The sequence below is a fragment of the Pan troglodytes genome, chromosome 7 (genome assembly GCF_028858775.2).
Source record: "Pan troglodytes isolate AG18354 chromosome 7, NHGRI_mPanTro3-v2.0_pri, whole genome shotgun sequence".
NCBI classification, from domain to species: Eukaryota; Metazoa; Chordata; class Mammalia; order Primates; family Hominidae; genus Pan; species Pan troglodytes.
Window position 1 is genome coordinate 142,313,376 of NC_072405.2, and position 25,813 is coordinate 142,339,188.

Genomic DNA, 25,813 nt, shown 5'->3' on the forward strand with positions numbered 1-25,813 from the left:
CTTTGGACTGCTAAGACGTGTGCCAATATCCATTATTTTGAACTATTTGTATAAATTGATGTGTCATTAGCATTTTCTGTTGTACCATCTCACCTCTACGTGATTCAAATTCACATAAAATATGACTGCATTATAAGGGTTTTTTTTGTCCAGCAGGCCTGACTTAAAACCTTACCTCTACCATTGTGTCACCCTAACAAGTCACTTAACTCTCAAAGCCTCATTTTTCTGTTGGATAGAATGGAAGTAATAAGCCTTACCTCACTGGATCATTACAGAGGCTTTCTAGGTAAAGGGGTCAACAGGAGCAAAAGCTGAAGGGTCTGGAAGCAGTTGGCTGTGGGGAGGGCAGACTGGCAGGAAAGAAGACTGCAAAGGGAGGAGGATATCAATGATGTGGACCCTGAAGGCCTCAGAGGGGTAAGTTGTGGAAGGTTCTAAGTAGGCACAGTGATGGTGGAGTCATAGGAAGGCACGATCCATGAAGACTTGTTCACTAGGGGTGGGTAACTTTGGAATCTGTCACTCATGTTCTCAGTAACATAAGCCTCTTCCTGGGACATGGGACATGTCCTACCTCTAAGTAAGATCCCAGGGATGTTCATGAAACTCACTGAAACCACCTCTGCCTTAAGGATTCTGAGAGGCTGCAGGGGATGGAAATAGACACTGAACATATCAGGAGACCAGGTTAGAGGCTTCACTTTCCTACATGCCGGCTGTGAGACTTCGGGCACATGTTCTTTCCTCGTTGAGCCTCACTTTGATCCTCTGTAAAATGAGACAATTGTATCTGCCTGGCAAGATGCTTCCAAACACAAAATGACTCAATGTATATAATATAACTGCATAGGCCGGGCGTGGTGCTCACAACTGTAATCCCAGCACTTTGGGAAGCCGAGGCAGGCAGATCACCTGAGGTTGGGAGTTCAAGACCAGCCTGACCAACATGGAAAAACCCCATCTCTACGAAAAATACAAAATAAACTGGGCGTGGTGGCATGTAATCCCAGCTACTCAGGAGGCTGAGGCAGGAGAATTGCTTGAGCCCGGGAGGCGGAGGTTGCAGTGAGCTGAGATCACGCCATTGCACTCCAACCTGGGCAACAAGAATGAAACTCTGTCTCAAATAATAATAATAATAATATAACTGCATAATTCCAGGCTCATGGAAGATCTCAACAGTCTGCATTTGTTTTTCACACTGAAGAAGGGAAAAACAACAGGGTTTAAAGAGATCTAAAGATGATCCTATTCAGCCCCCACTATAGAGATGAGAAAACTGTTGGATAGAACTTGAAGGCAGAGTAGGAACTGCTATCTGGGATTCCTGAACCCCAGCCAAGTACTCTCACTGTTATCCCTCTTCTGGCTATGCTGTTCACTGCAGCCCTCACACTTGTCCCTACATCCAACTTTATTTTCTCTGTTCTCCTTTTTTGAAGCATCCTTCACTCACCTATCTAACTCCTATCCAATTCCTGCCTTCTCTTTAGCCAAGCTCAAGGACACCTTCTACAATTATTCCTAGGCTAATGAGACCTTCCTTTTTTGAAGCTTTGGCATTTATGTGTATCATGGCACAGAAGAAAAAGCATGGGCTTTAGAGCACAACAAATGTGAATCCACATTCCAGCTCAGTAACTTCTTGGTTTTGTTACCAGGAGCAAAGTTCTATATCTCTCTGACTCCAGTCTTCTCATCTGTAGAATGGGGCTATTTGTGAGTTTATATCACAGGACATTGTGAGATTACATGAAATCTTACCAAGAGATAACATGAAATGACACGTGGACTCCTGGCGGTAACATGTGGGAAATGGGGTCCAACTTAAGACCGAGGACTGTAGACCCAAATCTTTGCAGGGATGGGCAGATAATGTAAACAAGTAGCAGTCCAATGCTGGGAAGCAATAGGGAATGGTGGGGACTGTGGAGAACCAGAGAGACCCAAGTTACAGCAAGACAGGCAGTTGTGACTCAGCACCAGGGCTTGAGAAAGGAGTCTCACCATTTTTATTTTTCAAAAATTTTTTTTGAAATGTTAATTTTTTGGTAAAATCTTCCAATTTTAAACTCTTGGCTTAAATTTAAAATAAAATATTTTGTGGCCTAAGCAAAACAGGCTGATTTCGGTTTGAAGGTGAAAGGAGGGTGCTTTGCTTTGGGTGTTTGTGAGGCTGCGTGGGACGGCTGGTGCTCCATCTAGGGGCAGGGATGGGAGCTGACCACGCATTTCTCAGGTTCCAGTGCCAGCCATGTATTCCCTTTGCCAGGTTTGCGGAATGGTTCCCATGAACAGGGAATTCCCTCCTGCCTGAGAACTACAGGCTTTGAGGGGACTGTGACCTGTAAAATGCAGACTTTCAGGCAGGGAGGGAGACTTGTGACTTCAGTTTCATTTGAGCCTTTGTCAGAAAGCTCATGTAATTGCTCTGGCACATTTTTCACTGGGCATAATTGCCTTGGAAATTAATCAGCATAATAACCAGCAGCTAAGAATATCTGCGGCCCACTTCAGCAGCAATAGTAAAATTTGCCTGTTCCTTGGCAATTACTATTACTGCACTCTATTCCTTTGTGCAACTGATAATTAAGTTCCTCTTCTGGAGGGTGGGAGATAATCTTATTACCTATATATGTTAATAAGGTGTGCTTTCTTACCCACACTCACACTTACTTTCAGGATATAGACTCCCACACGTTATTATTAGCAATTAAAATAGTCACCCTGGATGTGAAACTCTTTATCCCCGAGGACTAAATTAGTTCACTCACAAAGTCCAACAGTGCAGCTTAGGGAGATGCATGGTCAGAGGGAATGTAAGGACAAAACTCACCAGAATGACATTGATTCTGATTCAGTAAGCTTGTTACACGCAGAAGGTGATGAGCATCTGTCCTGTTCCAGGAGCAGGACACTGCATTTTGCAGGCATCACCTTGTCTGATCTTCTCCTCAGTATTGCAAGGCACATTCTGTCATTACCATTTTATAGACAATGAAACTGAGACTCTTCGATGAAGCTATAAAGCTTTTTCTCACCCGGTACGTACGGCTTTCCTTGATCTGGCCCCTGCTGCCTCTGCTGAATCATCTCCTACCTTGAACTTCATGCTCCGGAGATACTGAAAAGCTTAGATTTTCTGGACAGCAAACTGCTTCTTGCCATCCTGCCTTTGCTTGTACTGCACCCTGGGGCCTGGGATGCCTTCCCTTTCTCTGTTCCCCTCGCATTACTGACTCTCACTGACATTTTATGGTTCCATTCAAAGTTCAAGGATCCCTGCCTGACCCCCAACCTGGCCTGGGTCAGGGATGCTGCCCCTGTGCTAGCATAATGTTGCAGACATCCTTCTCTCATTGCACCTGTCACCCCATGTTGCAATGATCTGTTTATGTAACCATTTCCCCCACTAAACTAGGGACTTCAAGGTAAGCACTGTGATGTATGTAATATATTGATATATGTATATACTTACATTATACATATATAACAGAAACCACAAGTTCAATTGATAACTGTTTAATGAAGGACAGAACATGCAATAGTTGAACCACACCATCAAATGGCCAGTGAGTGGTGGCCTGCTAGAATCAGAGAATCTTAGTCTCACAAACTTGAAGCAAACTTAGAATATAACATCTTTAGATAGTGGAATGATAATGTCTATTGGTGCTTTAGAATGGGATTTCATGGTATTATGTATTCTACTGAAAAGATCAACCAGGATTGCACAAAACCCACCTTTTTCCTCAGGTCCCTTCTCAGAGGATCTAGAAGGAAACAAACATGCAGAGGACAAGGGGGAAGTGGGAGCCAACACATGGTGGTGTGATGTGGGGGCTGCAGCATGAGCTTCAGTGCAGAGCTCCCAGACAAAGGGAGCATGTGCTTAGGTGGGAGGGCCAAGGGATCTCCCTCTCCTAATGCAAATGTGGCCACCATCCCACTGGCTGACGCCTGCCCTTGGAAGTCACAAGGCAGCTCCGAGTGAGAGTAGAGGAAGCACAGCAGTCGCCCTGGCTGTGTTGAGGGAGCCAACATGGAAGCTGCTCCCCGTCCTGCTGCAGGGATAGAGACCCCTGGAGAGACCTCACCATGCACAGAGACCCTCCTCATGGTCAACACTCACAAAGCATTGTCTTGTATCTGACTCAGATTGCTACTGGGGCAGCCATGAGAAGGGACCTTGCGGAGCTCCAACTACAGGAAGCATAACTGACCGAGGGCCTACGGCTGTGCTTGGAAGTCCAAGGCAGGGTTTGCACAGAGGCCTCGTCCCCTTCATGCCTGCTCCCAGCCAATGTCCCAGGGCATGTAGGTATACCACAGTGGGCAAGGCTCCTGGGGCACACGGGACTCCTCCGGCTCCTCTTGGATGACCTTGCCAGCTTACATCCAACTGAAGTCTAGGGCACATTCACCTCCCCTCTGCCCATCTCCTTCACATGCAGAACTTTCTGAAGGTCTCTACCTTTCACAGTTGCCACTCCATGTTTTTCCTCACAGGTGTTTCCTCTACTGCAATCTGCACACTTGATCTAGTTTGGGCTTCTGTTTCTCAGAAGACCCAGATTCAGACACCACTCCCACATCTTTGAGTCAGAAGCCTCAATAACACCTTCCCTGCTACAGTGTCTGGCCCCAGAATTGGCGAATATGTTGGGCAAGCAGTCTTATCTCAGTGGTGGTCACACACTTACCCTTGAAAAAATTGGGGCTGCAGGTCAAGCATGTTCAATTCACATGTAAGTGGATACGATTGCACATAAACTTTCTGTGACTGTAATTTTTTGAAAGGTAGGTGTTAACATTGGAGAATAAAATCTCTTGGGATGTACCAAAAATGTTTGTAAACATTTATAATCGTAGAGCATATAATTGTCATTTTTGTCACCACAAGGTAGTTGCAAACTAATAAAAGAGGGAAGAAATAAAGCAAGAAGACAGAGAGGAATATGTTTAACCATCTCAATTTTATAGAAAAGGACATTTAAAAGACACGTGGGAAAGATGGTGGGGGTGGGCCTGTTGAAGGGACAGTATTCAAATGAAGTAATTACATGCTAAGCTGGAACTATGGTGTAAGATATCATTACTCACCGGCATGGGGGATCATCAGCACACTGGTGAGGAGAAACGCAATCATAGCAGGAGAACAAAGGATGGGGCTTAGGCAGCAACTGGAACAGACTCCTGGGAGAGAAGCCAGCAGAATAGGATGGAAGCATTTTCAGAATTCCCATGAAAGAACCCATGGGACCCCCATGTCCTTTCTTGGTCCCACAAGGCATGTGGTAAAAGGAGAAAGCCCTGAAAGGGTGTAGGTCCCAGTTTTGCCACTAACTGACAGTGTGCCTCTAAGAAGATTATGTTCCCTCCTTGAGACTCAGTTTACCCATCTGTAAAATGGAAATGTAGCCATGAGCTCCCTGAAGACACAGCCGTGGGCTTCTGTATTTACTGATTGATTCCATGGTCATTTCTTCCAGGCCTGCCTCGCGTCAGGCATCAAAGGATTGAGGATCCAGGAGTGCAAAGTGAGGAAAACACACTCCTTACCTGAGTTGCTCATAGACTAATGCGGAAGTGAGGCAAGGTAACAAGTGCTGTAGTTTGACTTTTGTTAATTGAATTTTAAATAGCCCGTACTTTATGATATACCCAGCATTCCCAATGCACCTTTGACATGTAGGTTTTGAACCTTTCAACCATCACTTGACATAGAAATAAATCCGACAACCACATGGTGGCGCTGCATGCTAGCAAACAAAGCTTTTCCGGCAGCATCTCCCTCTTCCTTCCCTTCCTCGGCTTTTGAGTATTTCGAATACTTTGTTGAGGTCCTGAGAGTTCAATAGATACGCCTCAGAGGATGCTTTGGGGGCAAAGGGGAGAAGCGGGCAGAGTCCAGCAACCCTACTGCTTTTCAATTGTAGCTGCCGTTCTGCTGAGATCAGCAAATATTTAACTTCAATAAGCCCTTAAGGACTCTAGCCAATCCATTATATGTTTAACAGGGGGGCGGGGTGGGAGGCGCAGGAAAAAGACCAGAGGGATTTTAAAATAATCTTTGCCCCCTTAGAATATAACTCCATAAATAATGTAAATACGGTTGGTTGTCTTGTGCATATTCTGCTTTTAGAACATGTTTTTGGGACAAAGTATGAATGATAACACATCTTGATCCATACCACCCTAGTGGCACACACAGGGCTGCTGGATAGGGCTGTACATGTTGTGCACTGCACAAAAGCGCTTGGTCAGGAGGGTCAACTAGATGCTGAAAAAGCCAGAGCTTGACTCTGAAGCTTGTCCTCTGCAGTGTTGCATGAACCCGAAGGAAGGAGCACTGTGTAAAATTTGTTCTCCCGGAGACCAAGCCTGCCCCGTATTCTGGTGGTCCTGCATATGTACCCAGGGCCGTGACGGGTCATTCTGCCTGTGAGCAAGGCTTGGTATTAGGCAAAGTGTCCCAGAGGAGAAGACATTGTAGGTTGTACAATCACTACTCTATGGACCTATCCCAGGGTCTAGCACAAGCTCTGGTGGCTGCAAAATAAATATGTTTGTTGAATGAATTTTTTTAAAAAGGGTAGAGTGTGAGTTCTTTGAGATTCTTACTCAGCTCAAGAATTCTCTAGTAATCTGGTTACTGTCTCATTGGTGCAACGCTCTGCTTAGAGCCTTTTTTAGCCACACAAATTCCTAAAGCTGGTTAACTTTCAAGGTGAGACAGTCTCCCTCACTGTTTGGTGGAAATTCAGTTCTGAATGATTCCTTCTCAGGCCATGAAACAAGACTGAAAATTAAGGGGGAGACAAGAGAGGTCTCCAAATGGAAAGTGGTATGCCCTGGAAAGTCTTGTGGTTAGCAGAAGGCACTTCAGAGGAGCCCAGAGACCTCATTGAAATGATACCCACATGAATGGGGCCAACATGAACTTGGACAATGTAGTCACTTGCTGCCACTCAGTATGTCAGGTATTTTATTGTGACCATCACACCGTGACAGGTTGCCAGCATGTCTGAACTTGGAGTGGCATTGGGATCTTCCAGTCCAAGCTCCTGTTTTACAGATGAGATCATTGAGGTTTAGAGCCTGGCAAATCATGGCAAGAATGTCCAGCTTCCCAGGTCTCCTGACTCCAAGTCCAGTGTCATCATAATAACAGTACCTATCTGTGAGGCTGTTGTGAAGACTGAAATGAGTTAATCTTTGTGAGGCACATACAACAGCGCCTGACATAGAGAAGTTGCTCAAAAGCATTAAGAATTACAATGATGGCATCTGGCTCGAGGTTAAAAGCTCAATAAGTAGTAGCTGCTACAATGAAGGCCTTTATGCTGTTCCCTAATCCCCTGTAAGAGTGGAAGGCCCTGTCTGGTGAATGAAGAAGAATGATCAGTTTTGCACAGTGGATCTCTGTTTTTCTTTTGTGACACATGTTTCAGGGGTGCATTCCCCTGGGGAGTTCTGCAGCTCAGATAAGACGGCCTGAAGGTCATGTTCCATTACCTCCTTGAAACATGTTGCTTGAATGCAAATGAGCCAAAATGACTTTATTAGAGACATAATTTTGAATATGCTCTAATTTATTTTTGCAATAAATTATAAGGAGGTATGATTGGGTGTTCTTCGATAATGGGGAGAGTTTCAGTAGGGGAAGATGAAAAAGTCCTGGAGGTGGACAGTGGCGTGATTGCATATCAATGTGAATGCACTGAATGCTCCTCAGCTGTACACTTAAAAGTGGCTGACATGGTCAATATTATGTATATTTTACCACAACTTTTTAAAAAGTAAGTAATAATCTTCATGACCTTATTCCTTTAAACACAACATTTCATGGATTAGGTCATTCTTTGTGTCAGGTGTTCCACTGAGCATGCCCCACTTGCTGTCTGGTGACAACCCTCCAAGACTTTGGCTATCAAGACGCCTCACTTTCTAGACCAGGAAACTGGGCTCAGAGGGTGAGTCACTTGCCAGGGCGGCCCTTGCCCAGAAGGGGGGGCTCTGGCAATGACCAGACCCAGGTGGGCCAGTCTGACGTGTTCTGGCTCCAATACCCTAAACTGCTAGGCCGGTCCTTTGAGACAAACTAAGCATTCCAGTGATGATTCACTGCGTAACTGTCACAATTATCGGTAGTACTTGCTTGGGAGGACCCTTAGGGTGGCCAGCTTCTTGCTAGGGTGTGGTGAAACACAGCAGGTGACAGCTTCCTTGCTGCGTGCAAAGAAGGAAAGTCAGTGCCAGCTAGAAGGTGCCAGTAAGAAGCACGTGGTCAGCCCTGGGCAACAGTGAAGATGACCCGAATCCGGGGTACGTGCACATTAGGGTATGTGGGTGGGATGGTGCGGGGCTGCTTCTGAAATCCAGTATCCTCCTGTTGGCCAAGTCAGGCGCCCTTGGCTGTGGGGCTGTGTCTACCTGGAGGAAAGACCTCCTTCTCCTAATTTGCCCAAGGAAGTCTCTGGGGCTGTCGTGGCCTCATGGGTCAGTGCTGTCCTTGTGGGCCTGAGAAGGCTCCCGAAGCCTCGCCTTGGTCTGCATGCCAGGTTTGGAGTCCCGGCTCCCCTAGCTGTCTCCCAATGGCCGGTCTCATGGCTGCATAGCCAGTGTCTGAGCCCAAGGCCTTGCTGGTTGGACAGACCTGGGCTGGGGTCAGGGAGTTCAGGCTCTGCCTTTTGCTTGTCGAGTGCCCTGAGCCAGGCACTGAAGATGCCTGGAACTCATTTTCCTGGGCAGCGAAATGCATATAATGGTGTTTTTTCATCAGGGAATCATGAGGGTTAAATGTGATGAGTCTTATAAAGGTAGAACACCATCTCCGGCACTTGCTCAGTGCTCAGTGAGGACTGCCCATAATTAATGCTGATTGTGTTTCCACACCAGGTGCCCTGGGCGGGGTCATTGCCCAGGGCTATGTAGGATCCTCACTAATGTGAAGTGGTGGATTTTTCCCCCGGGTAAATTTGCCAGGTGCTCTCTGTCTGGCATTGCATCTTTTCACAGATCGACTCAGAGCAATTTGGGTTTTCAGCTATATCCTGGAGCAACATCCAGGTCTCAGACAGCCCTGAGAGCATCCCCTACCACCTTATCCTCCATTCATTTATCTCTTCATTTCCCCTCCATTCTTCTCTCCCTTCCTCCCTCTTTCCCTCTCTCCCTCCCTCCCTTCTACCCTCTCTTTCTCCCTCCTTTTCTTCCTTCATCAATTTCTCCCACTTTTCTTCCCTCCCCTCCTTCCTCCTACCCTTTCTCCCTCCTTTTCTTCCTTCATCAATTTCTCCCACTTTTCTTCCCTCCCCTCCTTCCTCCTACCCTTTCTCCCTCTTTCCATCTCCCACCCATTTCCCTCCGTCCCTCACTCTTTTCCTCCATCCCTCCCTCTCCCCCTCCTTCTCTTTCTCCCTCCCTTCTTCTCTTCTCCCATTCATTTCCCTCCTTTACTTGCTGTCTTCCTCACTCCCTCCCTCCCTCCCCTGCTCTCTGTCTCCCCAACCATCAGGAATAACAGATGCCTACCGTGAAGGCTCCACTGGAGTGCAGCTGGATGAATGATGCTAGGGTTTGAACAGGTGCAGACTGAGTCCTTTATACCCCAAGGAAAGACCCTTAGCCATGTGATGCCTCTCCCCACTCCTCACATCAAGAAGGAAGCCTTTCATGAATGTTGGCAGGTGGGCTGCCTCTGAAGGGAGGAGGCATCATAATACTATAGCTTGGAACAGGTGAAGGCTCCATATTAAGAGGCCCCATCTTGAGCCTCAGAGGAGACCCGGGCTCTAATTAGAGAACAATGGGTTCCCTGTTCTACCCCACCTCACCTCAAAGGCTAGGAGGCCCATGGATTATGTCTCAGGGTCATCATGGGAACTCTCGGGGGATGAAAGACTGATCAAAGTCATGTGGGCTCTCCTGCAAGATAAAGGGCTGGCTTTGTCTGGTCTAGTTCATTCATTAGCAAGAGGATTTCTAGCGTGATTCTTCTTATATGTTCTTGGCCTCAGACCTCGGAATTTGATGCCTCTTTCCTTTAGGGCTTTTCTGCCCAAGCTGTGGAGTAGGGTGAGGTGGGGCTTTATAATCAGACTCTCAAGGTTCCTCTGCCAGCCCTGCTACTGAGTAGCAGTGTGACCTTGAATTTGTCACTGCTCAGCTTTAGCTTCCACATCTGTTAAATGGGCTTAATCCTACTAAGACTGCGAGGCTGAAGAAAGCCATGTATAGTGTGTGGTATGGGGGCTCATTAAGTCCTAGTTCTTTTTGTCACTTCTTCATATCCCCTTGTGAAGGGTTTTCTTTCCTGATTTTGAAAGGAGAACTGGCATTTATTGAATATGTGTAATGTATCACAAGTGTTTTATAGGATTTTGCCCTCATCATCCCTGCAGCAGCCCTTCCATTACTGCTTTCATAAACCTAGGAGCAAGGATTAATTAGCTCCGCTTTACAGATGAGAAAAAATGGTGTCGTTGAGGTTGAGGCATTGTAGAAGCTCACGTGTAATGGAAGCATTCTGGAATGCAGGTTAGCCTGGCTGTGAACCCTCTGAGTTGCTCACTCTATGGCCACCTCCTGAAGAAGCAGGACTCCTCAAACGATTAAATCAGGGCACAATTGAGCCTCTATGGAAGAACCCATTGAAGGGCTTCTTCAAATAAGTAATTACTCTCATTCATTGAGGCTTGTGTTTGTAGATCATTAACTACTGTTCAGCATCTCATGTGATTTGAGGAATGAAGATGCATTGTCTGTAATATTTTCTCATTAGCACCAAAGACCCACCATCTCTAAAATGACTAAGCCCATGGGCCTCTATGGCTCAGTGTAGCAAAATCCATCTTTTCAGCATCTCAAGAGCATAGCTGAGATTGTTATTATGCTCAAGAGCATAACTGAGATTGGTATTATGCCTGAGCAATACAAAGGCATAACAATCTACACAGGTATCTTGTTCGAGACATTTCATGGGGTTTTGAGAAGGATCATTTTTTCCCCATAGCTTACAACAGAGTATCTTAATCTTAGCACTGTTGACATTTGGGCCAAATTATTCTTTTTCTGTAGGAGTTGTCCCGAGCATTGCAATATCGCAGGTCTCTACTCAACTGATGCCAGTAGCACTCCCTACCTTGTTGTGACAACCAAAAATGTCTCCAAACATTGCCAAGTGTCCCCTGGGGGCCAAATCACCCCTGATTGAAAACCACTGGCCTTCAATATCCCTGGAACCTTGGCCTTTTACCATTCTGTTGGTGGAATAAGGTGAGAGTGAAGTTTTCACAAGAACCCAGACATAAGAGGATAAAGTCTGTTCTAAATGAGAGTTTAAAATTTTAGATTTAATTATGACAGCACCTAAATGTCTCGTTCACACAAACCCACAGCACTAGTGCACCTGTGCAGAAATAGGGAGCCACACGCACACACACACAAACACTTAGAACCATGCACTGGGGCCAAGAAACAAACACAATCTTTCTCCTCTCTCCCCCTTCTCCTCCCCCTTTCCCTCTCCTCTTTCCCTTCCCCTCCTTCCTTTCCCTCTCCCCCATCTTCTCCCTCTGCCTTCCTCCTTCTCTCTGTCCCTCTCCTTCTTTCTCTTGACAACTTAGCTGGCCTTCTGGGCATGAATGAAATAAACAGAAATGCGCTTGCACCTTTGCTACCTGGAAGAATGAAGTTTAATGACGTTACGCATGTAACTGCACAATCTCCTTCATCAGAACAGATACAGTCACTGTCCCATCTCTTTCACCTCATCTGCTAACCACTGGTGGCCACATACACACTAATTAGTAGGAGTTCCAGATCAGTAGCACCCCCTGAGGCTTTCTTATTGCCCTAGCTATCCCCTAAATCAGGACACATTCAGCTCAGAAGGGGTCAAACCTCTTATGAACTCCAGGAGACCAGTTGGACTCCAGGCAGTCGTCAGCCACTCCTGGGCCCTGTTTTCCTTCTGCCTTTGCTGCTGTTGTGGCTGATGGTATGACTATAGAAAACTGGCCCCAAGGAGTCCTCTGAGCCTTTGTCCTTGATGCTAGGCCAGATCCTTGCATAAGCCTCAGAGGTATTCCGCATTTGAGCTTCTTAAAGATTATAGTCATGCTCAGTCATTATTCCCAAAGTATGAGGTAACTGGGTTCACATGGGTTTCCCCACAAGTGAATAGCCCCAGTCTTGGGCCCAAGCCATCCATCCATTCTTCACCTTCCTTGATGATAAGTTACTCTTTGAGGAACCTTGAGGACCCTCTCCTGTCAAAGGTCCTTAATTAATATCCACGCAAGGGTTGAATCAAATTAACCCATGCTTAATGAGTTTGCTTGGTTCCTATCCAGGTAGAAGTCCCTTTGCCTCCCAGAAAATTTGCTGTATCCTCTTCATCTTTGCAAAAGTCATGACAATATATATTTATGAGCTTGACATTTGCATAACTTGGAGAGTCTTTCAAGTGTTCTGGAGAATAAAAAGAAATCTTTCTGCATATGATTAGAAAGAGAAATGTCTGGCTGATCCTCTCTCCAATGTCCAAGTTCTACCTCCCCAGGCACCTTGTGGTTCACAGGAGTGCCAGGGAACTCAGGGGTCTTCCAATGGCAGAAACTGTTTTCTACTTAGATGATGAACAGAAAGTGACTTTCCTCACCCAAGGGCAGCCATAGATCACAAAAGGGTAAAAAAAATACTTATGGCCCAGCAGAGTCCTAAGGCAAGAGAGTGGAGAAGGAGCACCAGGCACATCAGGAGAAAAGCTGTCCCTGGTAATGAGAAATAAGGGGTCCGTGCAGAGCCACTGGAGAGGGCACACATGCTCTACGTGGAGACTCAGCATAGATAGGGATACTGGAGCAACCGCAAACCTGAACATAGTGAAAAAGGAACCTGATACAATGAAGGTGGCAAATCAGTATGTGGGAGTGCAGAAGAAAGTTGACTCCACAGATGTACTCCACAGATGAGCTCAAATCCTGCACCTTCCAGAGGAACATCTGGTCCTTGACCAGCTCCTGGGGAATCCCCTGTAAATCCTTGGAATATCCTGCCTGATGAGTGTCTCTTGTACCTGGGGCTTTGTGCCATGACAGATAGTTTATGTTAACAATGTGATTTATGGTGGGGCCTTAGGTCATGCAGTATCAGCTTGACCTCTAGAGGGACTGGAGACTGAATAACTAAGTTTAGCCATGCAGGCCATGAAGGCACTCCATACCTACTCCATACCCCCAAACATCCCCTGGACACCAAAACTTGGATGAGCTTTCCTGGCTGACAATACTCCACGTATTGTTAAACATTGTTTCTGGGAGGATTAGATGCTGACTGTGCAACCCCACTGGAAGCTTGTGCCTGGGCTCTCTTGGACTCTCTCTAGAGGTGCCTTTCACATTTGCTGCTTTTCATCTGCATCCTTTTGTTGCAATAAATGCTAAATGTGCATATAACAGTTTTCCCTACCTCTGAGTTCTACTCATGAATCATTGAACCTGAGGGTACTCATGGGGACCTCTGAATCCAGTGGGTCACACAGAAGAGGAATCAAAACAAGATGTCAATAAAAACAACTCTCTAAACCTCCTCCTAATGATAAAGTTTTCATTATCGCCCACTTAAGGGGGCTTGGAAGATTATACAGATCCCATACCATGGCAAGTCTGATTGGTTGTACATGTTTTAGTTAACTATCAGTATATGTGAATCTCTCTAGAGTATGAATTCAATATTAATTTATGCTTTTGTTGTCTTTCAAAAGTCTCAAGTTTAAGTCACCTCAGGTATTGTGTCAGAGTCTCCATGGCTGAACTGGTTTGTGCAGGCTAGAGTGCCCACGCATCCCCAGTTTTTAAATTGTCAGGATTGCCTCAAGCATTGTAGGAGTTTCTTGAGCATGAACACTAGATTTCCATGACTTTGAAGCAGGCAAGGAGTCTGGCATTACTGTATTAATTGTGAGGTCTCTAACAAGAAAACTTCTACCTTCAATGTTTTGCACAGATTCACAGGAGAGGGAAAAAAAATGCTACTTCCAAGAATAACCATCATTAAATTAATTGATGATCTAGCTGGAGCCTGGGTGAATTCTTCAAATGTAGCCCACTTGGGACAAGAGCCAGGGTGGATGGCGTATCCCCTGAAGTCATTGTAATGCCCTAGTGTTATTTTCAAGGCCTCACACAGACTTGCAGATATTCTCAAGGCATTTTTGCTTTAAGGCTGAAAAAAAAGCAGAAGAAGAAGGAACTCAAGGTACTGAGATATAAACACTGTAGAGACATAAATTAAACCCTGATGTCGCCAACAAGGGTCTAGGCTCTTCCAGAGAGCAAGTGTGGGGCAGTGCACTGGACAGGGGTCACTAGGGGTGAGACTCAGAAGGTGGAAAAGACTCATGCAAGACCCCATTGCTAGTTAGCATCAAAGTCTAGTGAGGAGCAGCCCCTATTTCTCCACTCACTGCCCAATGCTCTTTCCCAATACCCAGCTGTATCTAACGCATCTCTACAGCTTGCACGAGGCTAACTTAAACTCATTAATAAGTTGTTCAGTAAATGTAATATGTTGTGTGCATAGAGATTTTAATGTGGCAAGGACAAAAGAACTATTGAATTATGTGTTTGCAAGATTTCCTATTTCCTCTCCTCATACCAGATAAAGGGATTTCTATCTTTGATTTATGACTGCCCCACCCCCACTCCTAATGCCTATATTTTTTTGGTCATTTACTGCAGGATGAAGGTGATGATAGGAAGAGAAGACAGGAAAAGTGGGATGGTGGACTTGCATAAGAAATAAGGACCCTGTGTTTGGGAAAGAAAAAAATAATGGAGGCAGAAGGAAAGCAAAGTAAGCAGAAGAGGTAAATGGAAACACAGAGAAGAGCCAGAGAGCTTGATTTTAGGAGAGCTACTGAGTGATTAGTTGAAAAATGAAATATAAAGAGAAGTTTTAAGATGATGGTTTGTGAGAAGTGAGAAACAGTGGAGGGCAGAAAGAATAAGAAGGGTTTCTAAGAAGTGTTGACATGGATCCCAGGGATCCCAGCTGGTATTCTTCAGGACCCAAATGGAAAGATTGGGTTATTACACTGTTTCGTTTGTTTGTTCAAACGTAAAACATTGCCAGGACTGAGCCCTATGAGCACCCAGCTTATATTTGGGTTACAGTAAGAAGGGATTTTCTATACAGTTTAATGTAATTCCATGATATTTAGAAGACCAGAGTCCCTTGAGGTAGTTCAGGTAGATGGCATGATAAAATGGCCAAACTATGGGTTTTGGGATATTTTTTGCAGAAGTGAGAGATAAAATAAAGCTGATACTGGAATATCTGGAAATAAATGAAGTTTTGAAGCTACCAGGACAAGGAGAGAGGTACCATAATGAAACATAAATTCTAGTACTTCACGGTGCCTTCTTTTGCATGAATTATTTGTTTGCATTTTTCCTTCGGTCAAGAATTTCAGTATTTGTGGGGGTTGTCCTTTGTTTTCTTTTTCTTTTTCTTTTTCTTTTTCTTTTTCTTTTTTTTTTTTTTTTTTTGAGACAGAGTCTTGCTCTGTGGCCCAGGCTGGAGTGCAGTGGTGCAATCTCGGCTTACTGCAAGCTCTGCCTCCTAGGTTCATGCCATTCTCCTGCCTCAGCCTCCCGAGTAGCTAGGACTACAGGCATCCACCACCACGCCCGGCTAGTTTTTTTGTGTTTTTAGTAGAGACGGGGTTTCACCATGTTAGCCAGGATGGTCTCGATCTCCTGACCTCGTGATCCGCCCGCCTCGGCCTCCCAAAGTGCTGGGATTACAGGCGTGAGCCACCGCGCCCAGCCTTTTATTTGTCTTTTTAGCTTACATAGGAGCTCTGTGGCTAAGAGATTTGCCTGAGTTCACACAGAGAGCAAAAGTGCTTGGTCAGGCTGACTCCTGCTGTGTTTTTCCCTTGACCTTATTGCAAACATCAAGCTGTTAGCTGAAAGGGAATAAGAAAAATCCTAGGTGCTCTTTGTCCCAAATTAATGAGGACTAGATGAGCTACAGCATTCCAAAGACATCTGGGAATCACTCAGATTTACAGGACCCTTTTGTGTAATGCATTCACTGCAAAGTTACAACATAGTCAAGCTGTGTACTTACTGTGCGAGTGGGACACCCTTTTCACCCTCTGACAGATATATGTTGCATTCCTCAGAAACCAGGAATAGTATTCAAGACAGTATCTAAAGATTTAAATCAGAGCAGGGAGCAATAACTATCCTGTGATGGCTATTAGAAGACAGCCAGAGTTTTAAAGGTAAGCACATAAACATGAACTATATGGCCAATTATTCACAGCAAGGAACCCTCTGCCCATCTTTAAAGGGTGTCAGAGGAGAGATAGGAAAGAAGGCTGGGTAGGAAGAAGTTCAGACTTTGGGGCCAGCAAGACTTATTTTTATCCCTAGCCCCACTGCGTACTAGGATGCATGACTTCAGGGTGATAACTTAATTCTCTGGACTTTAATTTTCTCATATATAAATGAAAGACAATAATGGAACCTATACTCGCAGGTTATATAAGGATAAGATAACATATGTAAAGTTCCTGAACAGTACCCAGCATACAAGAGGTGCTCAATACATGGTGACATTTGTCTGTTTGTTTGCTTATTTATTTTAGTGGGAGATGAGAGAGAGAGTGGAGTGCTGCTGTCATTATCAATGCAGCAAACACTTTGCAAAATAACATTCTGTTCTTGGTCAGAGGTGGCAGGAGCTGCATCAAAGGGCTGTGGTGAAAAGATCGCTCACCCAATTAATAGGAAGAAGAGTTCTCAGTGCAGGCTGTGTCAACTAGCTCATTGTATGACTCTGGGAATTCACTTCTCTTTCAATCTCTCACCTGATATTTGAGGAGGTTGGGCTAAACATTCTCTAATTTCTCTTCCACCTCTAACATTCTGTGATTCTAGCACACCCTAGAGAGTTGTGCAACTAATTGCTCAAGTCAAGCTGTGGTAGAGATTTTCCAAGGGCTATCACCCCCAATTTATAGGAAAGTGCAAAGCTGAGGAAACTGAGGCACAGAGATTAAATGACTTCCCCAAGGGATTTCTGGTGGTAGTATTGGATTTTAACCCAGGTAACCCACTTTATGCCAGATCACACTGTCATTCTGGTAGGCAATAAGATCAGTATTTGAGTCAGGACCCTGCCAGGAAAGGAGGACTTGGTGTTTCTATAGAGGGACTTTAATACGGTGAATCAGTGATAAAGGGCTGAAAGAACCAACAGGGGAAGGTGTGGTAACCCCGCATTAGCAGCCACAGGGAGTTGCTGGGCCTGGAGGGACAGACAGAGAAAGTACTGTGGCCAAAGCACAGAGGGCAATGGCCTTGGTGGCAGCTGGGACCGCAGAGCTGAAGCTGTTATGAGGATTCCTTGTGGAAACTGGAACCACAGAGGAAATAGAGCCGCTCCTGGAAATATTGCCCAAAGCAGAAAGGGAGGGGGAGAAATTCCCTGGCTTCTCCCCTTTACTGCCCTCCAATCTCCTCTCAGTATCTTCTATGGGATGAACTCACAGGAATCTGGTTGGCAACGTGTTCTGGGAAAGGTAGTTTGCACAAGTCAGCCCCTTTCATTAAAGAGTCTACTAGAGAATGGGCAGGAAATGGAACCAAGTGTGAAGAAGCAATTGATGAACACATCCAGGACGCTTTTTGAGCCTACGAACCTGTACTCTTAGGGAGACCTTTCAAAAGTTCCAGAGATAGGATGTCAAAGTTGGCCAACTCAACAGCTGACATGGCCACTAGATATCTGGTTAGCACAGCTACAACATGTCAAGGGTGCTAGCAATGGGATTCCCACTTGGCTGTGGGAGTGGACAAGAGAGCAACCACAACAGTGTCTTAATCAGCAACCACAAAGCGCAGCGTTCCAGGTACCATGCAGGAACAATTAGATATATTATTTCATTTCATTTTGTTCTCACAACACTGTCAATATAAGACTGCTGCTACCCTTTTACATGAATGGTGCTCCTGGAGTTGTGCAACATGTGGTCTAGAATGTAGGCAGGACTATACCCATTTTGTAGATGAACAAACTGAGGTTCAGAGATTGAATGACTAGCTCAAGACCACATAGCTTGTAAGTGGCAGAGACTAAATTTAAACCCAGGCCTGCCTGGCTTCAAGCCCTGCCCTCTCTATAGCACACTAAGCTACCTACTAGATTTGAGGGCCTTGGCTGTATGGTCTAATCCCATTTCTTCTTAGCCAGTGTAACAATCTGCAAGTCATACTTTCTAACAACAGCAACAAAACTTCTTAGAAAGCTTCTGTGATAGAGGATATCAAGCAACTTTGGGGCATGATCTGCTTTAGAAGTTCATATTGCTAGATGGACAACATCATCCAAACTAAGGTGCTCTGTGAAACTGCCAAGTGTGAGGCCAGGATTTAAGTTGCAGCAACCACAGAAACATGACCCACAACTTCATGAGCCAAAAAGCTGCCATTCTGTGCCTGAATTCACTTTGAAAGGGTACACCGCTCTCAGGATGAATGAGAATCTTGCCTCTATGATCAGGAGAGAAACTATTTAAACACGACATGTCCCATCCCCAAGCTTTCTGGCAGAGGCATCCCCTACAGTGATAAATGAACAATAGATAAATGCCCCTGGTTATTACTTTGTAGGGAATGGAGTCACAGTCCTGTTCATAACAAGAATATGTATTCCTCACATGGACTGGAAGAGGCATTTCCTTGCAGAAAAGGCTAGATGGTCTTAGAAGAAAATCAGTTGTTAAGGTGGCCTATTTTGTTTGTCTTCAGTTCTTCAGGGCAGACATAAGCTGCAATGCCATGGCTAGGATGAGCTGAAACTAGTGTTGAAGCACCCATGATTACACCAGCCCCTTGTAGGTATGTCTATCTAAATTCCTAGCAGACCAGAGCTGCTGCACGCACTGTGGAGTCAGCAGCAGCCTGAATAGAAAAGGAGCCGTGGACACTTGACTGGGGCCTGAGGTAGCAAAATTTGTAAGTCACCAGGGACTGTGGCTTTGTTATCCTGCAAGGAGTGTGCCCCAAGAATGGTTCTGGGGACCTAAATAAGAAAGATTTCAAGAGATGACCCTGGGGGGGAGATGATATGAAGAGAATGGGAGTTTAGAGTATCTCAGTTTAAAAATGGACAGGATTTAGAGGGCTGCACTTCAATAATTCTGTATGTTTTATTTCTTCTGAACAAGGAGGGAGTAGAAAGCTTGGAGAAGGGATAGATGGAGCTCTAGAGTGAAAGTCAAAGAGAGCATATAATAAGTGACCCAGGTGCTTAAAAGGCAAGGTAGTCCTGAATAGGGACATGCCAGAGACTTGGTCTCCCATCTTTGCTGCAGCTACATTGAACATCTCAGTGGTCCTTAGATGCTCCAGGCTACCCGTCACTCCATCTTTGCAGATGCTATTTCTTCTGCCTGGAAAACTCCTATTCCTCCATAAAACCCTATTAGTTATTTCTCCTGGGATCCCATAGCATGTTATTCAGGTCTGCTACAGCACTTGTCAGCTGCTTTGAAATTTGTCTTTTTACATTGCCAACTTTCCCACCAGTGTTTTTTGTTTGTTTGTTTGTTTGTTTTTTATCACAGAGGCTACGTTCAGCAAACATACTGAATAATGCCACCTCCCCTACTCTAGTATTTTTGGCCTATATTCAGTGTATGAGTTTATGGAAAAATTTACTATTCAGTGAAAATACACAGAAAAGAAGGGACAAGCCCAAGCAAGCAGGTGCTTCATTGCTCTAAATTTAAACTCAAACTTCTCTCTGAAAATGTATGCCTTTTTCATTTATTCATTCAGCTATTATTTGCAATATGAATGTTTTCAAATGTGATATTTTCCAACGGGATATGATTAACAGGTTTTTGCCTGGTTATGTGACTTGGTTCTATGATCTATAATACTATATTTTGATTTGTGTTTATGACCATTTCTTCCTTCCAACTATGAAACCCTCAGTTTCTGAGGCTATTTCTGATTCACCTCTAGATCTCCATGGCTTGGGACAGAGCATCACAGATATACAGCAGAGACTCAATACACATTGTTGGTTAAGTTAATGAGTAAAGGATCTCCTAAAGTGGGCTTAACCTAGACAATACAGAAAGTATTGTCGTGAAAGTTTTCTTTAGAATAAACCTGTGCTTTGGGTCTACAGGTCTTGCTTATTGCCCTCTATGAATGGAGGAAATGTTCATACTGACTGGGGGGATGAAAGATTACAGCTGGAAAGGGGTGATGGAAAATGGCTGTCCACCTGGGCTTCAGACTCAGAGGCAGAAATTTTAAAAGCTAATGGATCTTGAGAGTAGTCTTTGAAAATAACATTAAAGACAGGAGAGATTGGTATCCAGGCCACTGGAGCAGGAGTATTCATCTATGTAATTTAGTTCTGGGTTTACAGCCAAGAATAAATCCCAGAAGAAAGAACAGTATGTCAGCATTGTAGGACAGAAAATGTCCATGCCTAGACCTTCTTAATATAAAACAGGTTCTGCTTTTTAATTTAAGTTTTCCAACTTATTTTGCTGGTGGATGATTGGTAGGGATTTATGAAAGAACTGGAATTTAGATAGACATATCTTCTAATTATTCTCTCCTAGCAAATCTCGCCAGGCTGAGGGCATTTGGATTAAAGAACCACTCAAGATCCTCTGCCATGATCCTCTGCTATAATTCCACTTGACATGACACAAGTTAACTTAACTCAACACAACATATCTCAATATAGCTTAATTAATCTAAACTCAACACAACTCAACTTATCTCAACTCAACTAAACTCATCTCAGCTCAACACAGCTCCACTCATCTCAACTCATTACAACTCAACTCAACTCATCTCATCACAGCTAAACTCATCCCAACTCAACTCAACTCATCTCAACTCAACACAACTCACCTCATCTCAACTCAACACATCTCAACACAACTCAACTCATCTCAACTCATCACAATTCAACTCATCTCATCACAGCTCAGCTCATCACAACTCAAGTCATCTCAACTTAATACAACTCAAGTCATCCCAACTCAACACAACTCAACTCATCTCAACTCATTACAACTCAACTCAACTCATCTCAACACAATTCATCTCATCACAGGTCAATTCATCTCAACTCATCACAACTCCAGTCATCTCAACTCATCACAGCTTAAGTCATCTCAACTCAACACAACTCAACTCATCTCAACTCATCACAACTCAACTTATCTCAACTCATCACAACTCCAATTCAACTCAACTCAACTCAAATTCAATTCAACTCAACTCAATTATACTTATTGTGTCAGGCACTGCACTTGGTTCTGGGGACCAGCTATGAATGAGATTCCATCATGAATCTCAAGGATGTGACTGTCTAGTAAAGGACTCACTGGAGAGTCCCTTACCTTGAGGTAACCCCTACTGCCTGTCTGTGGATTGCTTATTGCCTGACTGCATTGTGGCCTGCAGAAAAGCCACACAGAATAAGAAAGCTATAAATATTCGATGTGAAAAGAAGCCACTGGGCCAAGTTACCTCATGTCCTCTGTCCTGGGACTCCTCTGGCTCATGCAGAGGCATTGCTGGAAGAATTGGCACAGCTCCATCAGGCATGGGTTGAGCCTCTGAATAGCCAGGGTGAGAGGAGCAGCTGCCATAGCTCCCAACTTGAAGAGCGGCTGAGGACACCCTAGAAGATGCAATACCAGACCAATCAAATCAGTAAGAGTTTAGCAAACATCTTCTCTTTGTTAAGCCCTGCATCAGGTGAATATAGTCTTGTCCTGATCTCACGTAGCTCTGAGACACACAGGTAAACATAGCATTCCTCACCATTACCCAATAAAGCTACTGTAACAGTTTTAAGAGACAGGTGGAAAGAAGGTGGTGATTGAGTCTCTGGAGGAAAACAGAGATAGTTTCACTGAGAAGCAAATATTAAACAGAGATCTAAGATGTTGAACAGGAATGTATCAGGTGGAGGGCATTTCTGGTGTAAGGGACAGAGCATACAATGACTCTGCATGATGTAAGGGGGTGACTTGCTGAGGGGGATTTGAGAAAAATTTGAGTACAGGGGATATGAGGTATGTATATGCATGTGTGTGTGCAGGGTACATGTGTGTGAGTGTGTGTATATGTATGTGCATGCATGTGAGAGCATATGGATATGTGTTTGCCTGTGTGTGTGTGTATGCACGTGCATGTGTATGTGAGTGCAAAAAGGAGAGAAAGAAGGGCAGGTTGAAAGATGAGACTGGCATGCTGGGTCACTGGAGAGTCAGGCTCTGAGTTTGTGAGTTCTGTGTTTCCATCAAGTGAAAGTTAATTATGTTTCCGTGAACCAGATTTTCAGTGTTGTTTAATTTTTAGTTTTTAGGAGGAAGGCCAAAGATAAAAGAAGGAGACAACAAATTATTTTTAATAAAAATTCCAACTTGTTGGGATCTGCTGAGACTCAGAAAGCTTCCTATGGCTACACCTACATTTCCTTATATGGAAAATAGGGAGACTCATCCCTATCATATAGAATGACTGGAAGGATTAAATGAGACAATTTATATAAAGTATATTGCATATTGAAAAGTTGCTTGCATGAAACAAAGAATAAATAATAGCAATTATTATTATTATTTATTTATTAAAAATTTGTTGAGCTCCACTACATGCTAGGCACTGGTGACAGCCACTAGAGCTACAAAATGAATAAGAAGAAAAAGGGCCTTCCTCTCACAGAGCTTACTTACTAGGGACTGGAAGGTTATATTACAATATTACTAATAATCTTCCAACAAAGGTTCACTAATCACTACCAGGAAAAATTATCTAAAACCTGGAAATAAACAAAAAGGATTACTGAATACCCTTTTAATGCAGTTTGGTTATTGTCTAGCAGACTCTCTGCGGACTGTCTGGGTAAAAATAATTGTGCACCATTAATTGACTTTCTATTGAATAGGTGATTTTACAACTATCAAGGGGTAGATGTTAACTGATAGCAATATAAATAATTCTTGTCTAAGAGCAATGTTAATTATTTCTGTCCATAGCAATGTAAATGAATTTTGTCTGGTAGAGGTGCAATTGATTTTTCTCCAGTAAAAAAAAAAAAAGAGTTTATTGCTGTGGAATATCAATTCATTTGAGAATTCCTTTGACTGACTACATAAATCTTTTCCCCTCAAATTCCCCATTGAAGCAATCTTCACATCTTTCTGGTTTCCTCATTACTTAATGAGTTCAATAATATCTTTGACATGTTGACATGTATTCATTCAATATTATTCTATCATGTTTGAACATTTTTCAAAATTATAATTTAGCAGTAATTACTTATTTTTATTTTTTATTTCTTGTAGAGATGGGGCCTTGCTATGTTGCCCAGGCTGGTCTGAAACTCCTGGGCTCAAGTAATTCTCCCACCTCAGCCTCCCAAAGTGCTGGAATTACAGGTGTAAGCCACCACATCTGGCCAGGAATATATTTATTTAAGTGGAGAAGGGGCTCATAATGTTAGCAGAAGACTTTTTTTTTTTTTTTTTTTTTGAGACGGAGTCTCGCTCTGTCGCCCAGGCTGGAGTGCAGTGGCGTGATCTCGGCTCACTGCAAGCTCCGCCTCCCGGGTTCACGCCATTCTCCTGCCTCAGCCTCCCGAGTAGCTGGGACTACAGGCGCCCGCTACCACGCCCGGCTAATTTTTTGTATTTTTAGTAGAGACGGGGTTTCACCGTGTTAGCCAGGATGGTCTCGATCTCCTGACCTCGTGATCCGCCCGCCTCGGCCTCCCAAAGTGCTGGGATTACAGGCGTGAGCCACCGCGCCCGGCCTAGCAGAAGACTTTTTAAGAAGGTAGAAAGAAAATACTTTATTCTGAGTTAACTAGAAGATAAACCCTCCAGAACATTGACCAATTTCCATCAATGTGCCACGAGTTTTTCTCTATCAGTTATTGAGCAGTTGCTATGTATCAGGCACTCTCCTAAGATCTTTGCATACATTATTTTATCTAATTCTCATAAATCTTGTGAAGTAGACATCAGAAGTATACAGAAGAGGACACAGAGGGTCTGAGTAACTCTGCTGTTGTATCAGTTATGCAACAGGGAGTAACTCCAGCAAGATCTGACTCTGAAGCCCGTGCTCATAACCATCACACTTCACTACTTGAACATAATTAACATTCCCAAGGCTTGATTTCCATGTCCCTTGCCCCAACCCACCCCATCCATCCTTCTCTAACTCAGGAAATGACTCTTGGGATATTCACTTACTTGCTCAAACTTGGCCATGATTTTTGGTTCCCTCCTGTGCTCACTCCACCATCACCGCATCCTCTTGGTTCTATCTCCTACATATCACCCAAGTCTCCCTATCCACACAGTCACCTCTACTTTCCAGTCACCATCACCACTGGCCATCATTAGCACAACAGTCGCCTCGCAAGTTTCCCTGCTTCCAGCTTCTCCTGTTCCTCCCCATTCTGCAGTCAGAGAAACCTTTCTGCAACACAAATCTGATCACATTACTCCCACTTGCCTCAGAAGTCTACACTCCTTGACATGGTGACAAAGTACTGTTAATCTCACTCTTGGCTACCTCTCTAGCCTCATTCCACACTACCCTCACCTTCAGCACCTTCAACATCAGTCCTTTTAAGGTATAGTGCCTTTGCTTAAGCTATGCCTTTGCTTAGAATGCACCTTGTTCAGGTGACACATTCTCAATCAATAAACTCTTGAACCATCCCCTCACCTGAAGGTAATCTCTTCCTCTCTGGATATACATAGCAGTTTCTGCTTCTCTTAAGAATCTAGCCACTCTTTTTTTTCAATTGCAGCTTTTTTTTTTTTTTCACATATGGCATATCTTGGAAAAGGTGACACAGAGGTGTGGAATAAGCACAAGCTTTGAAATTAGATCTGGTGTCAAAATGGAGTCTCCTTTTATATGTAGAACTCACCATAATTCCTGAATGAGATATTACCTCTCCTGCAGAATTATTGTGAAGAGAAAGTAAAAATAGGCCTAGCATAGTACCTGGCAGTACAGTAGGAGCCCAATAAATATTTATTAAATGGATGAATGAGTGGATGCCAAATACTTTGTGGCATGATTTTTTTTTTTTTGGATGAGCAGAATAAGTTACTGAGAAATGCCAGAACCCCTTTAATTTGCAATTATGTTTTTCATTACATAGGGAGATAGATAGATGACAGATGGATAGGCAAATATCTATGATATGGAAGTTAAGAAATAAAGATAACCAGATAGAAAGATAAATAGGTATGGATGGATAGGTGGGTTAATTGAAGGATGGATAGATAGATGGCTTGGATAAATATCTATTAGATAGATGACAGATGAGTGGGTAGGTTAATAAATAGATAGATATGGTAAATACCTATTAGGTAAGTAGATAGAGCTAACAAGAGAGACAGATAGATATAGTTATACAGATAGCTATAGATACATGGATATAGATACAGATATAGATATAGATATGGATATAGACACCGATATAGACATAGATATAGACATAGTCAACCTGTTTTCTAAAACTCGATCTCACAACAGCCTCCATCTGCACCACTGTGTTTCTTTAGAACTCCTGGGAGAAAAGGGATATAATTTCCTTAGTAGCATAATCACATCTTTGTGTCTGAAAGGTTCATTCACTATTCACTGCAGGCTGAGAATAAGGCTGGGGCAGATCTAAGGTGACATGAAAAAGGAGACGGGGCAGGGTCCAGCAGTTTAAT

The 25,813-nt window shown here is 43.8% G+C and overlaps 1 protein-coding gene across 1 annotated transcript in view; it reads right to left on the reverse strand.

The window, feature by feature from the left end:
• Nucleotides 1-11,603: 11,603 nt before the first annotated feature.
• Nucleotides 11,604-25,813, reverse strand: part of HHLA1 (HHLA1 neighbor of OC90) — a 50,623-nt gene continuing 36,413 nt past the window's right edge. The window contains exons 15-17 of the mRNA XM_003951344.5: nucleotides 21,591-21,744; nucleotides 16,147-16,229; nucleotides 11,604-14,235 (exon numbers count right to left, since the gene is read on the reverse strand). Of these exons, the coding sequence (XP_003951393.1) occupies nucleotides 14,192-14,235; nucleotides 16,147-16,229; nucleotides 21,591-21,744 (281 nt within the window). The 3' untranslated portion in view covers nucleotides 11,604-14,191. The remainder of the gene's footprint in view (nucleotides 14,236-16,146; nucleotides 16,230-21,590; nucleotides 21,745-25,813) is intronic.